This window comes from Triticum dicoccoides, chromosome 1A, assembly GCF_002162155.2.
Source record: "Triticum dicoccoides isolate Atlit2015 ecotype Zavitan chromosome 1A, WEW_v2.0, whole genome shotgun sequence".
Lineage (NCBI taxonomy): Eukaryota > Viridiplantae > Streptophyta > Magnoliopsida > Poales > Poaceae > Triticum > Triticum dicoccoides.
In genome coordinates this window covers 313,643,691-313,662,410 of record NC_041380.1, presented here as the reverse complement: position 1 = coordinate 313,662,410, position 18,720 = coordinate 313,643,691, and the positions used below count along the sequence as shown (strand labels likewise).

Below are 18,720 nucleotides of genomic sequence, written 5' to 3'. Positions count from 1 at the left end.
TCTTCTGGTATCTTTCTCATGTGTATTGCTTCCAAGACCTCATCAGTGAGCTCCTCCCCCAAGATATGCCAAAATCTCTTATAAAAGACTGCATGTAGCCCGTCCGGACCAGGTGCTTTCATGTCCCCGATTTGGAATAGTGCCTTTCGGACCTCTTCCCGGGTATATGTTGCTGTTAGCAAGCTATTCATCTCAGGTGTAACACGTGGTTTCACTGCCTGCAACAATTGCTGATCACATTCGGCACCATTAGAATGAAAAAGTCCATCAAAATAATCACGAACCAGTGGACTAAGGTTATCATTACCCTCAGTCCACCCATTATTATTATTACGAAGCCATTTAATCATATTTCTCCTTCTCCTCGCTGAGGCAAATTGATTAAAATATTGTGTATTATGATCGCCTTTCCGTAGCCATCTAACTCTACCTTGCTGGGCCCAAAAAATTTCTTCTTGGTCCAATTTTTTTGTGAGGATCGAGAGTTCTTTTTGCTTTGCCCTGACCTCCTCCGTATATGGTGCCTGCATGAGTATCTCCAGCTTCTTCTGAGCTTTATTGAGTCGGGCTCGAGGCCCTTTCAGCGTTTTCCTATCCCAATCATGCTGATCGAGGTGAACTGAATCAATTTTCCCTTTCACAGTAGGGTGTAAGCCTTGGTGAACGGCCTTCTGCCAGGATGTCCTTACCGCTTATTCAACAATTTCCTCTTGTAACCATCGGTCTATTCTCTGCTACACCAGAGAGATATTCTGTATCTAACAAGATGGGTCGATGATCAGATTTTCCCATCTCCAGGTTGCACAAGCCTGCATACGGGTGCATGCCCATCCATTCAACGTTTGTAACAACTCTGTCTAAGCTTTCCTTCAGTCTGCCTATAAACCATGCGAACTTATCGCCAACATACCCCATATCCTCTAAGGAGCAGTCAGAAAGAGCATCTTGGAACGTTGCCAGATAGGATTGATGTCGTGGCACCCCACCCTCCTTCTCAGAGGACAGCAAGATCTCGTTGAAGTCACCAATGATGACCCACGATAGCCTAGAGTGTGCATGCAGGTCTCGGATGTACTGATAAGTGCGGTCCTTGTGCTCCCAGCTAGGCTCTCCGTAGATTCCAGTCAACCTCCATATGTTTCCATTTGTTTCATGCACATTCACATCAATTCCCGCAAGAGTGGTGGTTGGGAGTAGATCATCACCTCCTTCTTCCAAACCATCAAGAGCCCACCCTTTCTGCCATCCATGCTTGGTGCAACTATTCTTTCATCCATGCCAAGTTTCCTCATTAGCGCTTCTGCCTTATCATCATCCAAGTGTGTTTCAGACAGAAAAAACACATCGGGTTTATGCCGCCTCTGGAACTCCAGAAGCGACTGAACTGTCAGGGCGCCTAAGATGCCCCGACAGTTCCAGCTTATAATCTTCATTGGCCCCGGCGATCACCCTCAAGGGGTATCGCCGATTCATCAGTTGGTAGGCTAGCTGCAGCTGATGTCGCCCTCAGCCTCTTAGGATCGTGAATCTTTTCTGGTGTACTCATCTGGCTCTTCTCCACTATTGCACTTTTCCCAGCTTTGAGCAGCCCAACTTTCTCATTGACAAATCCCGGTGGTGGAGTTAAGCCATCCCTCCCACCATGTTGTAGCACCACTCCATCTTGACCAATAAGCCTTTTTTGCCATCGGGACAACAGCCCCCTGGTTACTCGACCTCCCATGATCTAGCTCCATATCATTATTTTCTTCAGAATTTGGGTCACCCGAGTTACCTCTTCCTCTTCCCAGATCATCCCTCTCCCTAGGTCTTCCCATGTTTGTCCTTCCTCTACCACTGCCAGATCCACCAGAGGGGCCATCAAAGTTCACCAGAAGCCAATCTCCCCACTCGCAATCCTCTGCCTTGTGCATGCCATCCCCGCATTCAGTTACCAGATGTCCGATCAGGCCACAAAAATCACAGAAATCAGGCAGATTTTCGTATTCAACATGGTACCTTTTACTCTCCTTCAACGTCAGCAGAACAAACCGAACAATGGGGGTGTCCAGCATTATGTGCACTCGGGCTCTCAAGTATTTTGCTGGGTTGATACGACCCTCATTGACAACAACTTTGATAGGGGGATGCCCACCTTCCTGGCTATTTTCTCAGCAATCTCTGTTTTCTTCATGAGGCCATCCGATATGCCAATTATGCGTGCCCAGACCGCAATCCGATCTAGTTTGTACTCCTCTACATTCGTCAATCCATCATATTCTTCCGGCACTACCGCGGCGTTTCTGAACAGCCATGGGCCGCTGTTCATAACGCGATTCCAATCGCCCAAGCACATGAATGGGCAAGGAAGATGTTTGGTTTCTTATCCTTAAAGATCACTCCCTGCGTCGGTGACCAGGCGTTCCTCATCTCCTTATACAAAGCGACATGACTGAAGGGTTTGGACGTATAAACCCTAAAAATTGCAATCCAACGTGTTTCTTCTATTAATCCTTCAATCTCTCCTGACAGATCCAGATCCTCTTCTTCCTCTTCATGGAGGTTCAACCCTGAAAACCTATCTTCTAGATTTGCATATGTTCCTCGCGCATCGCGCCCACCTCCACTTCCTGACGCATCGCCCGCCGGCGCCTTTCCAATCCCTCTTCCCGCCATGCAGTCCGTCAAGGGGAGCCAATGGCTATCTGGGATCACGCACAGATCGTCGCGGAGAGTCCGTCCGTGAGAATTTGGTGTAGATGTGATATATGTGGAACCCTAGCGGCGCGCCGCACGGGGATAGGTGGAACCCTAGCTACCTAGGGGAATCGTATGCCGGCGAATAGTTAGTCCGCCTTCTAACTGCGTTTTCCCTCTCGTTAGTGCACGCTTAGGTCTGATATTATTTACATCTTGCGTCAAATACAATCCCTGGCAGATATTGAGTAGTGGTTAAGTTCTCCCAACACATAGTGGGCCCTAAAGGTTGGCCATTATTACTAACAGTATGTGTGCCCTCGTTTCTACAGTTCTATCGTTAGTTATCGTGTCGTTAGGTACTTGTACCGGCAGTTAAAAATGTCCCAACAGATTTTTAAACCTTTTTCAGGCATTTCTATCAATAGTTAATTATCCTTAATTAAGTGTTGTGGCGTAGTGCACCCGCTTCCATGACGGCAACGACAACCCAAGTGACTCCAACTCCAGCTCGTCAACATTTCGGCCCTAACATCGCCACGCTGCCACAACCATACCATGGTTGTCGATGCTTCTCCATCTCCCTCTTAGCCTGGGTCTGGGAACGGACAAGGGGAATGAGAGGAATTGCTTGGCAAGTGGGTGAGGGTCGTTGTGTCATTGTGTGGGCAAATCGACGTTTGACGTTCACATGGTTCGCTTAGTGAGCAAATGGTTCCACGGGTGTGATGTGGCGCCAACCTTGCGCCAAGATCCATGCCGCGCCATCAGACGGAGTATGTTGTAATCTTACAAAAAATCAATCGCCGAAAATCTTCATCCATCATGATCCAACAAAGAAATTGCACTTTTCAGAAAAACATTGACAAGAGAACAAACGTTAATTACATATACGAGAGAAAACTCCGGAATAATCAACTTCCCGAGCAAAGCCTAAACATAAACCAAAAGCCGCTGTTGACAACTATCCAAATCATTCCCCACATAAAATAAACAGATCACATCACGACTTTACAGTTTCTTTTCACAAACACCATGGGCTGTTCAGCTGAGTTCCTTCTCTCCGAGCAGAGCTCTCATCTCATTTCTCTTGCGGACACCAACCCGGACACGCCACAGATTGAGAGCAGAGTCTGGCGCCAGAGACGCCAAGAACCACTGGACGGAGTGGCGCCAGTAGGGGACGCATCTCGGCTCGTAGCCAATGCAGCGAATGGCAGCTTTGACGTACTCCTCGGGCGATGGGATGAACGGAGAGTGGCCCTTAACAGGCGACATCTTGGTGGCCACGTACAAAGGAATCTGCAGTGCATCACACTAATCTGTGACTTACTAGGATATTTCAATTCAATTCCAAAGTGCGTTTATTCTGTCTTCTGTGACACCGAGTACAGAATTACTTGGTGATCCATGAAGTTTGTGTGCATTTCACTAGTCGACGCAAACTATTTCGGATTTCTATGTAAAGATGAAGAAGAGACTGCATGCATGCATACCTGGCATTGGACATCCACTCCGTACTGTTTGTATTCGACGCTTAGACTCCGAGATACTCCCTCCGTCCGGGTTTATTAGGCATCTCAGCATCACAAGCATGTCCCCTTTTATAAGGCCCCGCTTTGGAAAGGTGCATGCATGCAACCATTTCATTGGTTGCATTGAAAGCCATTGTTGTTGGTGTCATGGCTGGAAAATTAATACACTTGTGCTTTTTCATTGGTTGTATGCATGTGAGAGAGTGCATTGAAAGTTGAATGAAAAAATTAATATGGGCAAATTACTACTATATATCTTGGTCTAAGAGAAGTTGTCTTTAGGCCTAATAAACCCGGACGGAGGGAGTAGTTGATCAATATACCTAACAGGGTGGCCAAATGTAGAAATTAGAAATAGCAACACGTAATGCTGAATCTCACCCTCCTCGTGCTAAAAGCAAAGTTCATATTAGAGATGTACCCAATAGAACACATATCAAAAACGGTGTGCATCACCATGGACTGTTCAACATCATCGGTTGATGGTTGTGCGCATCAACCGAAGCAGAGGCCGAAAGATTATCCTATATTTAAAATAGAATTATGGGTAGTTCGGTGTCATCACATCAAATTTTCTCCGATTTTGGAACTATGAGTTCAAAGTATTTAATTCGGGAGCGAGAAACTGGCTTTACTGTACATAAATGATACGTAGTATTTAATTTGAATACTATTTCTACAAAAAATATACCGATATAAACTTCAGATGTTTTATTTTCAAACGTTATAATTTTTGTGTTATATAGTTTATATTAGGATGATAAAATTGACAATCTAAATATACGCGTAGGACTTGTAAACTGAAACAGAGGGAGTATCCGTTTGCTCCACTGATTACGGCGTGCGTTGTTTATTGAAAGAACCATAATCTTCCCATCATCCATGGCCATATTAGGTGTGCATTAATATGCCTTGTGTGCTTGGGCCCGGTGGTAGATGTACCAAACATAGTACTATTTTTAAAAAAAAATTCCAAACATATTACTATTGGCTGATCCACTATTGTCCAAGCTGCTTTTATTCGACCAATCGGTAGTGCAAATATGATGGTAGTACTACTATGTTTAGCATAGGACTACCATGCACTGAACCTTTTTTTTTTCTCTCGGAGAGCGCCAAACTTGACTTAGTTTCACCAAAGGTTACCAGCACATAAAAGAAATGTCGATTAAAAGGTGTCTGCCAAACAATGTACTCCCTCCATTTCTAAATATAAGTTTTTTTAGAATTTTAATATAGAATACATACAGATCAAAATGAGTAATCTACACTGCAAAGTAGATCTATATACACTCGTATTTTAGTTCGTATTGAAATCTCTAAAAAAAAAAATTTAGTAACGGAGGGAGTAGATTTGAAGGGAACATGTGTGGAACGTAACACAGAAAAACATCAAAGTCTAGGAAGTTATTTTTTCTTAAAACAAAACTAAATAATCGTAATTCACACACAAACCAACAAAAACACAATTCAGGTTATGCAAAAGTAGTGATATGTTTAGTATCTGCATATAACGATAGGAGAAACACCGGAGATTCATCATAATATAAAAGATAATGCATAAAGTTATGGTTTTTCGAAGTCTCAATCAACCGAGATCTTCTCAATCAATTTAATTAAAAAATGCAACTCCACTGAACTGAAGTTGTGCTTTTCTAAATCAACCGAGACTTAAGAAAATCTCAACGAAGACATAGACTTGCAAAAGTTAATCAATAAGATATTTTACTGGTGTTATGAACAGTTGCCATCTAATATGATTTGGTTACTAGAAGTATTTTAAAAAGTAATGATCAGATGAACTGTAGATGGAATCAATTGATTCCGTCGATTAAGTAGGCCACGTGGACAGAAGATTAGACCCCCAAAAAACAAAACCACATGGGGACACATGTTGGAGCCCTGTAGCCTGAAACATATTTAACATATCATTATACTCACAACAAACAGTAACTAAGAGCATGTCTAACAGAGCCCTCAAACTAGTCAAACCCTCAAAATAATTGCCAGTTTGAGGATTGGGCAAAAAAAAAGACGTAGATCAGTACCCTCAAATCCCTAAACCCTCAAAAAAAATTTTCAGACCGAACCCTCAAGTTTGAGGCCAACCTGCACTAGTGAGGGTTGGAGGGCAATTTCCAGGGCCAACCCTCACTTGATCAATGAGCTGCGCGGGAATGAAATTTCCCCAATTGCCTCTCACCACTGCGCCGCTGCCGGCAACGGCCCCCGCGCCAACACCGGCGCCCGCCCCCGCCCCGCGCCTCCCGCCCCCGACCACCTCGAGCGACGCCGGCGTCGCGGAGATGGTGGCGGCCACCCACGTCGGCCAAAAACAGTGGCGGTCGGGCACCCACGTCGATGAACAACGACGCATTCCGGCGGTGAGCAGTACACGACGTTGATGAAGACAAAGACGATTCCCTCGCTCCCGAGCGTCCCGGCTCGATTCCCTTCGTGCAGACGAAAAGGACGACGAGACAGAGATTTTGAGGGTTGGTTTGAGAGCACTGATCCGCGCCAAGGATTTTCAGCCTTTAAAACGACATTTTCTCAGCCCTCAAACTGGTTTTGAAGGTTGAGTTTTTAAGGGCTCTGTTAGACATGCTCTAAGCATTTTGCAAAACGAAAACGCTATGAAAGTTTCAGGCTACAGGGCTACTGCATGGAAGTTTTTACTAATATATCATTAAAATTGAGATCTTAAGAGCAACTCGAACAGTGTGCATCAAAATGCCTCTAAACCTCCGAATCTCATTGGTTCAGCCACTTTTTGCCTTGCAACGGTTTGCATCAAACGTCTGGATCAGTTCAGACACCTGAATTTTCACAAATCAGAACTAAACATGAGGAACTATGGGGTGTCTAGACAATCCGCTTGGCTCACTGTTAGTTGGATCATGTGTCCTCACATTTTATGTGTTTTTTTAGATCTGTCTGACTCACCCTACTATTGGGATTTGATGCCTATTTAATGTGTTCAGCTGGATGACCCTGTCATATCACACACATACTGTACATCCTTCTAGTTCTCTGCTGCCACTGCCAGAATATTTTATACGTCTCGTTGGAATGGCACACTACAGTGCCGAGCAATTGTAGCCGGCAAGGCAACGCTTGAACGGAGGGGCAGTGCAAGCACGATCGGGGCCTCGCAGGCTGCCGTCGCCAAGTGGAGAGGTAGAGGTATCCCCCCACACACGTGTGGACCCAGAACCTACTACGCAAAGATGGATCTGCATGAGTCATCGTACTTACGCTTTGCTTGCCGCGTACACGGCGTAGAGCGGGAACGCCGGCACCACCACGGACGACCCCGACCCGACGTTGACGATGGCGCCCCTCCCCTTGCCCGCCATCGCGGGCACGACGGCGCGCGAGATCCGCGTGGCCGCCTCCACGTTCACCCGCACCACGGCCTCCCACACCGGGGTCTCCACCTCGTGGAAGTAGGCCGCGCAAGGGTACGTCGCGCCGGCGTTGTTCACCAGGAGGCCCACGTCGAGCCCCTTCACGGCCACCGCCACCCTCGCCGCGCCCAGCGACAGCTCTGTCGCGTCGCCGGCGAGGTCGAACACCACGCTCTTAACCATGCAGGACGGCGCCGCATCCTTCGCCTCCTTGCTGACGCGGGACAGCTTGGCGGGGTTCCGGCCTGTAAGACAATAAGTTTTGGGGAACCAGCACAACCCTTTAGGGGTGGCTTATCTCATTATATATAATGGTTGTGTTACAATATGTACCATATACGTACATAGGTACAGAAGCTATACATAGTCTAACACCCTCCCTCAATCTTAGCCACTTTCTAAAGAACTGAGAAGGGTAAGATTGCGCCTACAAGCCTCAAACTGTGGCAGCGGTAAAGGCTTAGTGAAGATGTCTGCAAGTTGATCCTTAGATGAGATAAACTTGATCTGGAGTTGCTTCTGTGATACACGTTCCCGTATAAAGTGATAGTCAACTTCAATGTGTTTCATTCGGGCATGAAATACTGGATTTGCGGAAAGGTATGTAGCACCGATGTTATCACACCAAAGAATAGGAGGCTGTGGTTGAGACAAACCCAACTCCTGAAGCAAAGACTGCACCCAAATAATCTCTGCAGTAGCATTAGCCACAACCTTGTACTCAGCTTCAGTACTGCTACGTGACACAGTAGCCTGTTTCCGAGCACTCCAGGCGATCAAATTAGAGCCAAAGAATACTGCATAACCCCCATCGCCTGTCATCTGGGCTACCAGCCCAATCTGCATCAGAGAAGGCCGAAAGGACCCGAGAGGAAGTCGGCCGAATATGGATACCAAATGTCAGGGTGAACTGAACATAACGAAGAATGCGTTTAACAGCAGCCCAATGAGTATCTCTGGGAGCCTGAAGATACTGACAAACCCTGTTAACAGCATAAGAGATATCTGGTCTCGTGATCGTCAAGTACTGAAGTCCACCAACAATGCTCCTGTACTCTGTGGCATCCGCAGGAGACAAAAGCTCACCATCAACAACTGTTATCTTGTCGGTAGACGACATGGGTGTGGTGGTCGGTTTGCACTTCAGCATGCCAGCTCTCTGTAACAACTCCAAGGAGTACTTCTTCTGCGTAAGGACAAGACCAGTAGCACGAGAAGTGACCTCAACTCCAAGAAAGTAGTGAAGCTTCCCAAGATCTTTGACCGCAAAATCAGCACCAAGAGAGCAGACAAGAGCATCAACAGCATACTGAGAAGAGCTGACAAGGATAATATCATCGACATATACCAAAAGATACATAGTGACTTCTGGCTTCTGTAGAAGAAATAACGAAGTGTCAGCAGTAGACGGCACAAACCCATGAGCACGAAGGGCAGAGGCAAGGCGGGCATGCCAGGCACGAGGAGCTTGCTTCAAACCATATAGTGCTTTGGAAAGATGACAGACATAGTCAGGACGATCAGGATCAGAGAAACCAGGCGGCTGTTTCATATAAACCTCTTCCTCCAAAAATCCATGTAGAGAAGCATTCTGCACATCAAGTTGACGAAGTGACCAACCACGAGAAACAACAATGGAGAGAAGAAGCCGAATAGTGGTAGGCTTGACGACAGGACTGAAGGTGTCCTCATAGTCAAGACCATGACGCTGCCGAAAACCGCGAACAACAAGTCGCTCTTTGTAACGCTCAATAGATCCATCCGAATGCTTCTTCACTTTGAATACCCATTTTGAGTCAATAACATTTACCCGTGGTGGTGGAGGAACGAGAGTCCATGTCTTGTTACGAAGAAGAGCATGAAACTCCTGCTCCATAGCCTCTCGCCAATGTGGAATGCGCAGGGCAGCCTGATATGAGCGAGGCTCAGAAGATGGATCCGCAACAGCAGCAGCCAAACAAGCAGCCAACCAAGCAACCGTACCATCCTTACGTTCCTTAGGTTTGAAAATGCCACCGCGACTGCGTGTATGTGGTCGGGACACAGGAACCACCGAGGTCGACAGAGCAGCCTGCAACGGGCTGGAGGACGGCGACGTTGACGAGTCAGCCGGTGACGAGGAGCCAGTCACGGTAGCCTCGGACTCGGTTGGCGAAGAAGGCCGACCCACCGGCGAAACCGGCAGAGCAGACGAAGCAGCTGGCGACTCCGGCATCACAGACCGGGCCGATGGCGAGCTCGGCATAGTGGGCCGTGGCGCGGCCGGTGTCGCGGGCCGATCCGCTGATGAAGGCGATGTGAGGACCCGAGCCGCGGGCGAAGACGGCGTGACGGGCCGAGCCGCAGGCGAAGACGGCGTGACGGGCCGAGCCGCGGGCGACTCGGCGGCCGCTGGCGAAACGGACCGAGCAGTGGAGATGCTCGGCGCGACGGGCTCGTCGGGTGACCATGCATGGGCACGCGAATCGATGCCATGCAACATAGGGCGATCCACGTGCCCACCAGAAGACGACGACGATGATGGTGAATCCTCCAACAGCTCCAAACGAGCTCCACGTCCGGTTCCTGCACCATGGTTAGGTAACAGCAAAGGAGAGTATCCAACATCATCAAATTGGTCAGAAGCAACAGAGGATGAATGCAGGGATGGTGGTTCGACAGTGGACACAGGAAGGTTGGCAAAGGGAAAAACATGCTCATCAAACACGACGTCCCGAGATATATAGACACGATTAGTGGGAACATGAAGACATTTGTAACCTTTATGAAGAGAGCTATAGCCAAGAAAAACACACTTCTTAGAACGAAACTCAAGCTTGCGCTTGTTATATGGACGAAGATGCGGCCAGCAAGCACACCCAAATACCTTGAGAAAGGTATAATCAGGTTGTTCATTAAGGAGAACCTCAATGGGAGTCTTCATGTTTAAAACACGAGTAGGAGTACGGTTGATGAGAAAGCATGCAGTGGTGAAAGCATCACTCCAAAACCGAAACGGAACAGATGCATGGGCCAAAAGAGTAAGACCAGCTTCAACAATATGACGATGCTTACGTTCGACTGAACCATTCTGCTGATGTGTATGTGGACATGCTAAACGATGAGCTATCCCAAGCGACTGAAAGAAAGAGTTGAGGTTGCGATACTCGCCCCCCCAGTCTGACTGGACATGAACAATTTTGTGCTTAAGAAGACGTTCAACATGTTTTTGAAACTGAACAAAAATATCAAACACATCAGATTTGCGTTTAATAAGGTAAAGCCAGGTAAAGCGACTATAAGCATCAACGAAACTGATATAGTAATTATGACCACTGACAGAAGTCTGAGCAGGACCCCATACATCTGAAAACACAAGTTCTAAAGGATGTTTCACCTCACGACTGGACTCCGAAAAAGGAAGTTGATGACTCTTCCCCTGCTGAAAAGCATCACACACTGCTACATCTTTATGACTAGACAAACTAGGAAGCTCATGACGACGCAAAAAATGACGGACAATAGGTGTGGCCGGGTGACCAAGACGAGCATGCCACTGTGACGGAGAGACCCGAACTCCACTGAAAACACGAGCGACACCAGGATGCTCCAGACGGTAGAGGCCCTGGCACAATCGCCCACTAAGAAGAATGTCCCTCGTGCCCCGATCCTTAATAAAAAGATCAAAAGGGTGAAATTCACAAAGCACATTATTATCACGTGTGAGTTTAGGAACTGAAAGAAGATTACGGGTCACAGATGGAACTCGAAGAACATTGCGAAGCTGAAGACTCCTATTGGCATGTCTAGTGAGAAGAGATGCTTGACCAATATGAGAGATGTGCATACCTGCTCCATTGGCGGTGTCGATCTTGTCGGAGCCATGATAGGGTTCACGAGTGTGAAGCTTCCCCATCTCGCTGGTTAGATGCTCTGTCGCCCCAGAGTCCATGTACCAGTGTGGATCGATGGAGTAGGACTGAGTGTGTCCCTGTTGCTTCTGCGGCGCGGGAAGATCAGCCATGGCGACCTGACGGGCATTGTTGCGTGTATCTTTGCCGTCATTGCCAAGACCAAGGAAGCTTCGCTGGAAGCGCTTATGACACTTGGAGGCCCAGTGCCCATCGCGGCCACAAAGCTGACACACACGTGGACCGCCAGCCCCCGGTAAGGTCGCAGTAGGTGGGGGGGCCGAGGCGGGCGACGGTGGCAGCCCCAAGGGAGACCGGGGTGATGAAGAAGAGCGGCCACCCTTGGTGGCGGCGTTGGCCGAGAGGGAGCCAGTGCCCCTGGTGCGGCGAGTCTCGACCCGTTGCTCAGTGAGAAGGAGCCGAGAGAAAACCTCGTGTGCCAGCATGGGTGTCGAGTTGCCCCGCTCGTTGATGATCTCGACTAAGGCATCATACTCCTCATCAAGACCATTGCCAATAAACGAGTTGAACTCGGAGTCGGTGAGGGGCTGTCCAATGGAGGCCAATGTGTCGGCGAGGCCCTTGACCTTATTGTAGAACTCAGTGGCAGTGGAGTCAAGCTTCTGACACTCTCCAAGCTGACGACGGAGTGCAGAGACACGAGCCTGGGACTGCGCTGCAAAGGTACGCTCAAGGATGGTCCAGGCCTCATGAGACGTCTTCGCGAAGACAACAAGGCCGGCAACTGCCGGCGAGAGCGACCCCTGGATGGAGGAGAGGTTCGCCTGGTCCTGCCCCGTCCAGACGCGATGGGCCGGATTGTAGACCGGACCGTGCACGCTGTCTACCAGCGCGGGTGGGCAGGGAAGCGATCCGTCGACGTAGCCTAGCAGGTAGTGACTCCCCAAGAGCGGGAGAACCTGCGCATGCCAGAAGATGTAGTTGTCAGCGGAGAGCTTGATGGTGATGAGATGACCGAAGTGAAACGGCGGCGGCGAAGACAATCCCATCGAGGAGGCTGCCTGGGGTGCAAACACCATGGAGGCAGCCGGAGGCACCGAAGCCGATGCGGGAGGAGGCGGGACCGCAGCCAGGGCGGGCGCCGCAAAGCTCGCGGCCGGTGCAGACGCCGCAAGGCCCGCGGCTGGGGCGGACGCCGCCAACCCCGCCAGCGGGGCAGTGTGATCCGCTTGCGGCAGGAGCGGCGGGACGACGCCTGCGGAGTCCGCAGCGGCCGGCGGCGCCGCGGTGTGGGCCACGAGGTCACGCCCAAGCGAGGGCGCCGGCAGCGTGGAGAAGACGGAGCCGATGCTCCTTGTCCCGATCGGAGCCGGAACAGAGACGTCATCGAGCGGGAGGTTGAGCAGAGCCGCAAGAGAGGCCGGGAGGAAGCCCGCAACAGTGGAACCGGTGGTGGCGGCGCTCGACATGGCGGCGGCGCGATCGGTGGCGCGGCGGCGGCGGTGAAGGCGGCGGCGGCTGCGGCGGCGGTGCGGGTATTAGGGTTTAGAAGCGGAAGCGATCGTAACCTAGCTCTGATACCATGTAAGACAATAAGTTTTGGGGAACCAGCACAACCCTTTAGGGATGGCTTATCTCATTATATATAATGGTTGTGTTACAATATGTACCATATACGTACATAGGTACAGAAGCTATACATAGTCTAACACGGCCGACGAGGACGAGGTGGAGCCCCCTGCGCGCGAGCTCGAGCGCCAGCGCTCGGCCGATGCCGTCGGTGGCGCCGGTGACCACCGCCCACGCGCTGTAGCGCAGGCCCAGGTCCTTCCCCCGCCGGAGGAACGCGCGGTACAGCCTCGCGAGGAAGGTCGCGGCGGATACAACAACGGCGTGGAGGCCGAGGGCGAGGAAGACCAGAAACCACAGCGGCGGCGGCGAGCCTGCCCCGCCGGCCGTCGAGACAATCTCTTCCAACTGAGGCATGGACTCGGGTAGCTCGCGAGCAGATCGAAGCACAAGAAAGGAACGAAGATGCAGTACTAAGTAAGTCGTGCTGCCATTAACTACAAGCCCGCAACAGCTAAGCCCCTGCTCGAGTCGGGACACAGATCAGGCAGCCATGAAGCACTAGCTGGGCTTGTACCGACCCGGCTTTGCTATTTTCAGAGCATATCATAGTATTCCCTCCGGAAATATTTGTCGGAGGAATAAAAATATCTAGATGTATTTTAATTTTAGATATATCTATTTTTATATATTTTTTCGACAAGTATTTCCGGACGGAGGAAGTACGTACGTAGAACCTTTAAATGGCTCGATTGAATGCAAAGGCGCCGTGGTGCCCAGCAGAGCCCACGAAGCGGTTGGGCATTATCGCCGCTGTGGAGAAGTCAGGAATTTTGCATGCATGGATGCTTGTACACTTGTCGAGTCAACAGTGTAATGGAGCTGGCGAGCAGCGGCGACGAGATGAGACGATCCGGCGGATCTATCAACCACCGCGGTCAAAATTTTGAATGACAAATGTACGTTTAGTTGTGGACGAAGGGAGTAGGGATGTAAACCGTTTCCGTTTAATCCTGTTTAAACTCACTTAAGATCTAATAGTTCAATAGTTTGTTTACTAAGATGAACTACTGAGCTAGCTAAAACTAATTAAACGGTAGTACTTACGAACTCCGTTTATTTGCCATTTACATGCTTATACGAAAGTCTTATGTAAAGTTCCAACTAACCCAACCCCATTCCGGGGTGGCCCCTTCCTCCCTCATCTCCAATCACAAATCGCCACATTGTTCATTACGTATGTGTAGCATTACTTAGCACTAAGCTCTCAAATCCTGAAAACTTCACCAAGCTTAACATGGAGCTTATGGCTGAGAGGACTGTCAAGCAGCCGCCTCCATGAGAAGGGCGAAACCACCGCTCGTACAATAATACTAGACATACGGACCCATTCCGGCCATGCTACAGATTCTCCTTCTAACTGATTGTTATAGAAACAAAAGACAGAAACAGGCAGCCGCCGCCTTCTCCTTAAAAAAAGCTAGGGTTTGTGTCTCTCGCCGGCTCCGCTTAGGTTCGCCTCGTCTCCGGTGGCCCTAGGGCCATGAGGCACGGTGGATCCTGGCAAGGGCCAGCGGGAGGGCTTCGTTGTTAGTCCTTCCTTTCAGATTTGTTAGGGTTTATGTTCTGCTCAGGAAGGTGAGACGGCGGCGTCTCCTTGAAGATGAAATAAATGTCTCACCACCTAGCCACCGTTTCGGTGGCGCGTCTAGCATCGTTGGTGGACTTGTGGAGGTGTGTCTCCCATGGATCTATCCTCGGTGGATTTGCTCGGATCTGGTTGTTGTTCGTCTATGTTCGTGTGTCTTCGGATTGGATCATTTCGATCTACCTTATTCTTCATCGGCGGCTGTTGCTATTCTGATGCGTTGGTCCTATGGGGCCTTAGCACGACGACTTCTCGACTGTCTACTACAACAAGTTGTGTCCAACTCTGGCGAAGGAGGGGCGATAACGGCGGCGCGTGTTCGGCTCGCTTCAGTGCTTGTAGTCGTCACTAGGTGGTCTATGGGTCTGGATGTAATTTTTATTATTTCTGATGTTCATTGTACTCTCATGATTGAAGATGAGATGAGAAGTTTTCTCGCAAAAAAAAATTCTCCTTCTAACTAATCTTTGCACCACCTGAATTTCAGCTTGGATGGACCCCCTTCCTCCCTCAATTTTGAATTCTAATGGTCCACATAAATAGTCCGTTAAACTCATTAGAGAATTTGTTGATGTAGCATTATTCCCGCTTGTACAAGGGCTCTCATGAACGATCCTCTTATCTTATCTCAAACGTTTTCGAAGAACCCATCAAAGTCGTCAAAACTGGTTAACAGTGGAAGGTCATGTATAGTTTGTCCATTGGTGTTCTGATTCACTCGAACCAACGTAAAACTCAAGTTTGTCTTGTCTTGATTCAAGAATGAGGACGCTAAGAGCATCTCCAGCTGTTGGCCTCCCAGGCGACGCTTTTACGCGCCCCCTGGGGGCGAGCCGGCGCTAAATCGGCACGGGGGCCGGTTGGCCGTCCAGCCATCGCCCCAGGTCGCCCCAGGCATCGATATTGGTTCACTTTTTGACCCACTTTCGGCGAATTAAGGGCCCATATGGGCGAGAATAGGCTCATATTCGACGGGGTTCGCCATGGTACGGTGTTGAATTATCAGCATATAAATATTTTTGTATCAGATAGTTCATCACAGAAAATCAAATAGTGCAACAACAAATAGTTCAATACAAATTATATAGTCCAACAAATAAAAACTCATATTTCATCACACGTCGCGCCCGGCGTCGCCCTTGAGCCTCCATAGGTGCTCTATCAGATCCTGCTGCAGTTGATGATGCACCTGTGGGTCTTGGATCTCCTGACGCATACTAAGGTAGGCAGTCCAGGTTGCCGGTAGCTGGTGATCAACTTCGGCTAGAGGGCCTTGCCTGTAGTATGGTTCAGTGTCAAACACTAGGTCTTCTTGATCGTTTTTGATGATCATGTTGTGCAAGATGACACAGCAAGTCATGATCTCCCACATTTGATCTTTCGACCAGGTCTGAGCGAGGTACCGGACAACAGCAAATCGAGATTGGAGCACACCAAATGTCCGCTCGACATCCTTCCTGCAAGCCTCCTGAATCTTCGCAAACCAGGCGTTCTTGCCTCCTGGCACAGGGTTTGAGATGGTCTTCACAAATGTCGACCATCTCGGATAGATGCCATCAGCTAGATAGTACCCCTTGTTGTAGTGCCGCCCATTGATCTTGAAGTTCACCGAAGAAGAGTGACCTTCAACAAGCTTGGCAAAGACAGGAGAGCACTGCAGCACGTTGATGTCATTGTGAGTTCCTGGCATACCAAAGAAGGAGTGCCAAATCCAGAGGTCATGTGTGGCCACCGCCTCAAGTACCACACTGCAACCGCCTTTGGCGCCTTTGTACATCCCCTGCCAAGCAAATGGGCAATTCCTTCATTTCCAATGCATATAGTCGATGCCTCCAAGCATCCCAGGAAATCTTCTTGCTGCATTCTGTGCTAGGATCCAAGCAGTGTCTTCGCATTGGGTGTTCTTAAGTATTGCGGTCCAAACACTGCCACCACTGCCCGACAGAACTTGTAGAAACACTCTATGCTGGTGGACTCGGCCATGCGCCCATAGTCGTCGAGTGAATCACCGGGAGCTCCGTATGCAAGCATCCTCATCGTTGTCATGCACTTCTGGATCGAGGTGAATCCAAGTTTGCCGGTGCAATCCATCTTGCACTTGAAGTAGTTGTCGAACTCCCGGATGGAATTCACAATCCCGAGGAAGAGCTTTCGGCTCATCCGATAACGGCGCCTGTTGAGGCATATCTCTCTCGATGTGGTTTTGGTGATTGATGGCAACGTGTTTGCGGACTAATTGTGTGCTTTGAGCATTTCAGAGATTCATCCTTGGCACGAGACGATTTCTTCCCCTCGGAGTGTCATTCAAGATGGTGTAGCTCTTTCATTTCTCTTTCTGTGGACTAGTTGCGTAGAGGGCACCGTACTATCAAGAGGGGTCCGCTGTGGTATTGCTTGGGTGGAATCAACACGTACACATCCGCTTCTCACCCTCCGAGCCCTTCCGCTTCGATGGAGAGATCTTTTCTCTGCTTGTGTGTCTTGTCTGGGTCCCAGCGGTAGTACTGTGGTACCCAGCGGTAGTACCGCTGAGGGGTCACAAGCGGCAGTACCGCTCCGCAGCGGTAGTACCGCCGGTGACTCCGCAGCAGTACTATGCTGGCTTGCCAGGTTCCTACCGCCTTGACTCGAGGGCTCTTTTTCTCGTGTCGGGTTTTGCGGCACTAGTTGCGGCAGTAGAGGCGGTAGTACCGCTTCTCAGCGGTAGTACCGCCCTTACCACCGCAGTAGTACCGCTCTAGGTCCAGGTCCCTGCCTCTCTCCTTTGCGCGGCAGTACCGCTAGGTGGAACGGCAGTACCGCTCGCTCAGCGGTAGTACCGCCCTTACCACCACAGTAGTACCGCTTTGCGTCCAGGTCCCTGATTCTCTCCTTTGCGCGGTAGTACCGCTAGGTGGAACGGCAGTACCGCTAGCTCAGCGGTAGTACCGCCCACCCAAGCGGTACTACCACCCTCTGCGGGGCTGTTTAGTGGGGCAATGGTTGGATTGTTGCCCTCACTATAAAAGGGGGTCCCCTTCTTCCCCGTTGACCTATCGCTTCCCCCTCAAGCTCCATTAATGCTCCAAGCTCCATTTTCGTCCGATCTATCTCTCTAGCCAATCAAACTTGTTGATTTGCTTGGGAGTGGTTGAGAAGGCCCCGATCTACACTTCCACCAAGAGATTTTCGATTCCCCCACCTATCCCTAGCGGATCTTTTTACTCTTGGGTGTTTGAGCACCCTAGACGGTTGAGGTCACCACGAAACATACTCCATTGTGGTGAAGCTTCGTGGTATTGTTGGGAGCCTCCGATTAAGTTGTGGAGATTGCACCAACCTTGTTTGTAAAGGTCCGGTCACCGCCTTCAAGGGCACCAATAGTGGAATCACGGCATCTCGCATTGTGTGAGGGCGTGAGGAGAATACGGTGGCCCTAGTGGCTTCTTGGGAAGCATTGTGCCTCCACACCGCTCTAACGGAGATGTACTTCCCCTCAAAAGGAAGGAACTTCGGTAACACATCCTCGTCTTCACCGGATCCACTCTTGGTCATCTCTTACCTTTACTTGTGCAAACTCTTTAGTGTTACTTCTCTTGCTTGCTTGCTTGTTTGTTGTTGTTGCATATATAGTTTGCTCACCTAGTTGCACATCTAGACAACCTACTTTGATGCAAAGTTTAATTTGGTAAGAAAAGTTAAAAATTGTTAGTTGCCTATTCACCCCCCCCTCTAGTCAACCATATCGATCCTTTCAGCGCCGAAATATTTTGTCGCCATGAAGTGGAGCATCGGCGAAGTAGTCGGAGTAGAGCATGCAGTAGCCTTCGAGACGATGCTGGTTCTTTGCTTTCACCCGCCCCGACGCCAAGCCACCTCACCGCGGCTTTTCATTGCTCGCCAGCAGCTGGGAGAGGGCGGCGAGCACCATGAGATGCTCTTTTTCTGGACGTCGGCCTCGGCTTCCTCCTCCAGCAGTGCGGCGAGCGCTTCCTCGTCATCTGAGTCCATCACCGAGGCAGGCAAATCGCCGAACACCTTGCGCCCGCTGG

The 18,720-nt window shown here is 49.6% G+C and overlaps 1 protein-coding gene across 1 annotated transcript; it reads right to left on the bottom strand.

Annotated features, from left to right (window-relative positions):
- Positions 1–3,501: 3,501 nt before the first annotated feature.
- LOC119352955 (very-long-chain 3-oxoacyl-CoA reductase-like protein At1g24470) lies at positions 3,502–13,556 on the bottom strand. Its single transcript, XM_037619540.1, has 6 exons — positions 13,188–13,556; positions 7,470–7,866; positions 4,505–4,534; positions 4,378–4,384; positions 4,173–4,232; positions 3,502–3,978 (listed from the first exon to the last, which is right to left on the bottom strand). Exons 1-6 carry the CDS (start codon positions 13,456–13,458, stop codon positions 3,721–3,723), a joined length of 1,023 nt encoding a protein of 340 aa, XP_037475437.1. The 5' UTR covers positions 13,459–13,556; the 3' UTR covers positions 3,502–3,720.
- Between the last annotated feature and the right edge of the window lie 5,164 nt (positions 13,557–18,720).

Coding starts and splice junctions, on each gene's coding strand:
- LOC119352955 (XM_037619540.1), bottom strand. CDS start 13,458: ATGCCTCAGTTGGAAGAGATTGTCTCGACGGCCGGCGGGGCAGGCTCG. Junction 4,535..7,469: donor GTGTACGCGGCAAGCAAAGC/GTAAGTACGATG, acceptor CCACCCTGTTAG/GTATATTGATCAACTACTCC. Junction 3,979..4,172: donor GAGTGGATGTCCAATGCCAG/GTATGCATGCAT, acceptor GATGCACTGCAG/ATTCCTTTGTACGTGGCCAC.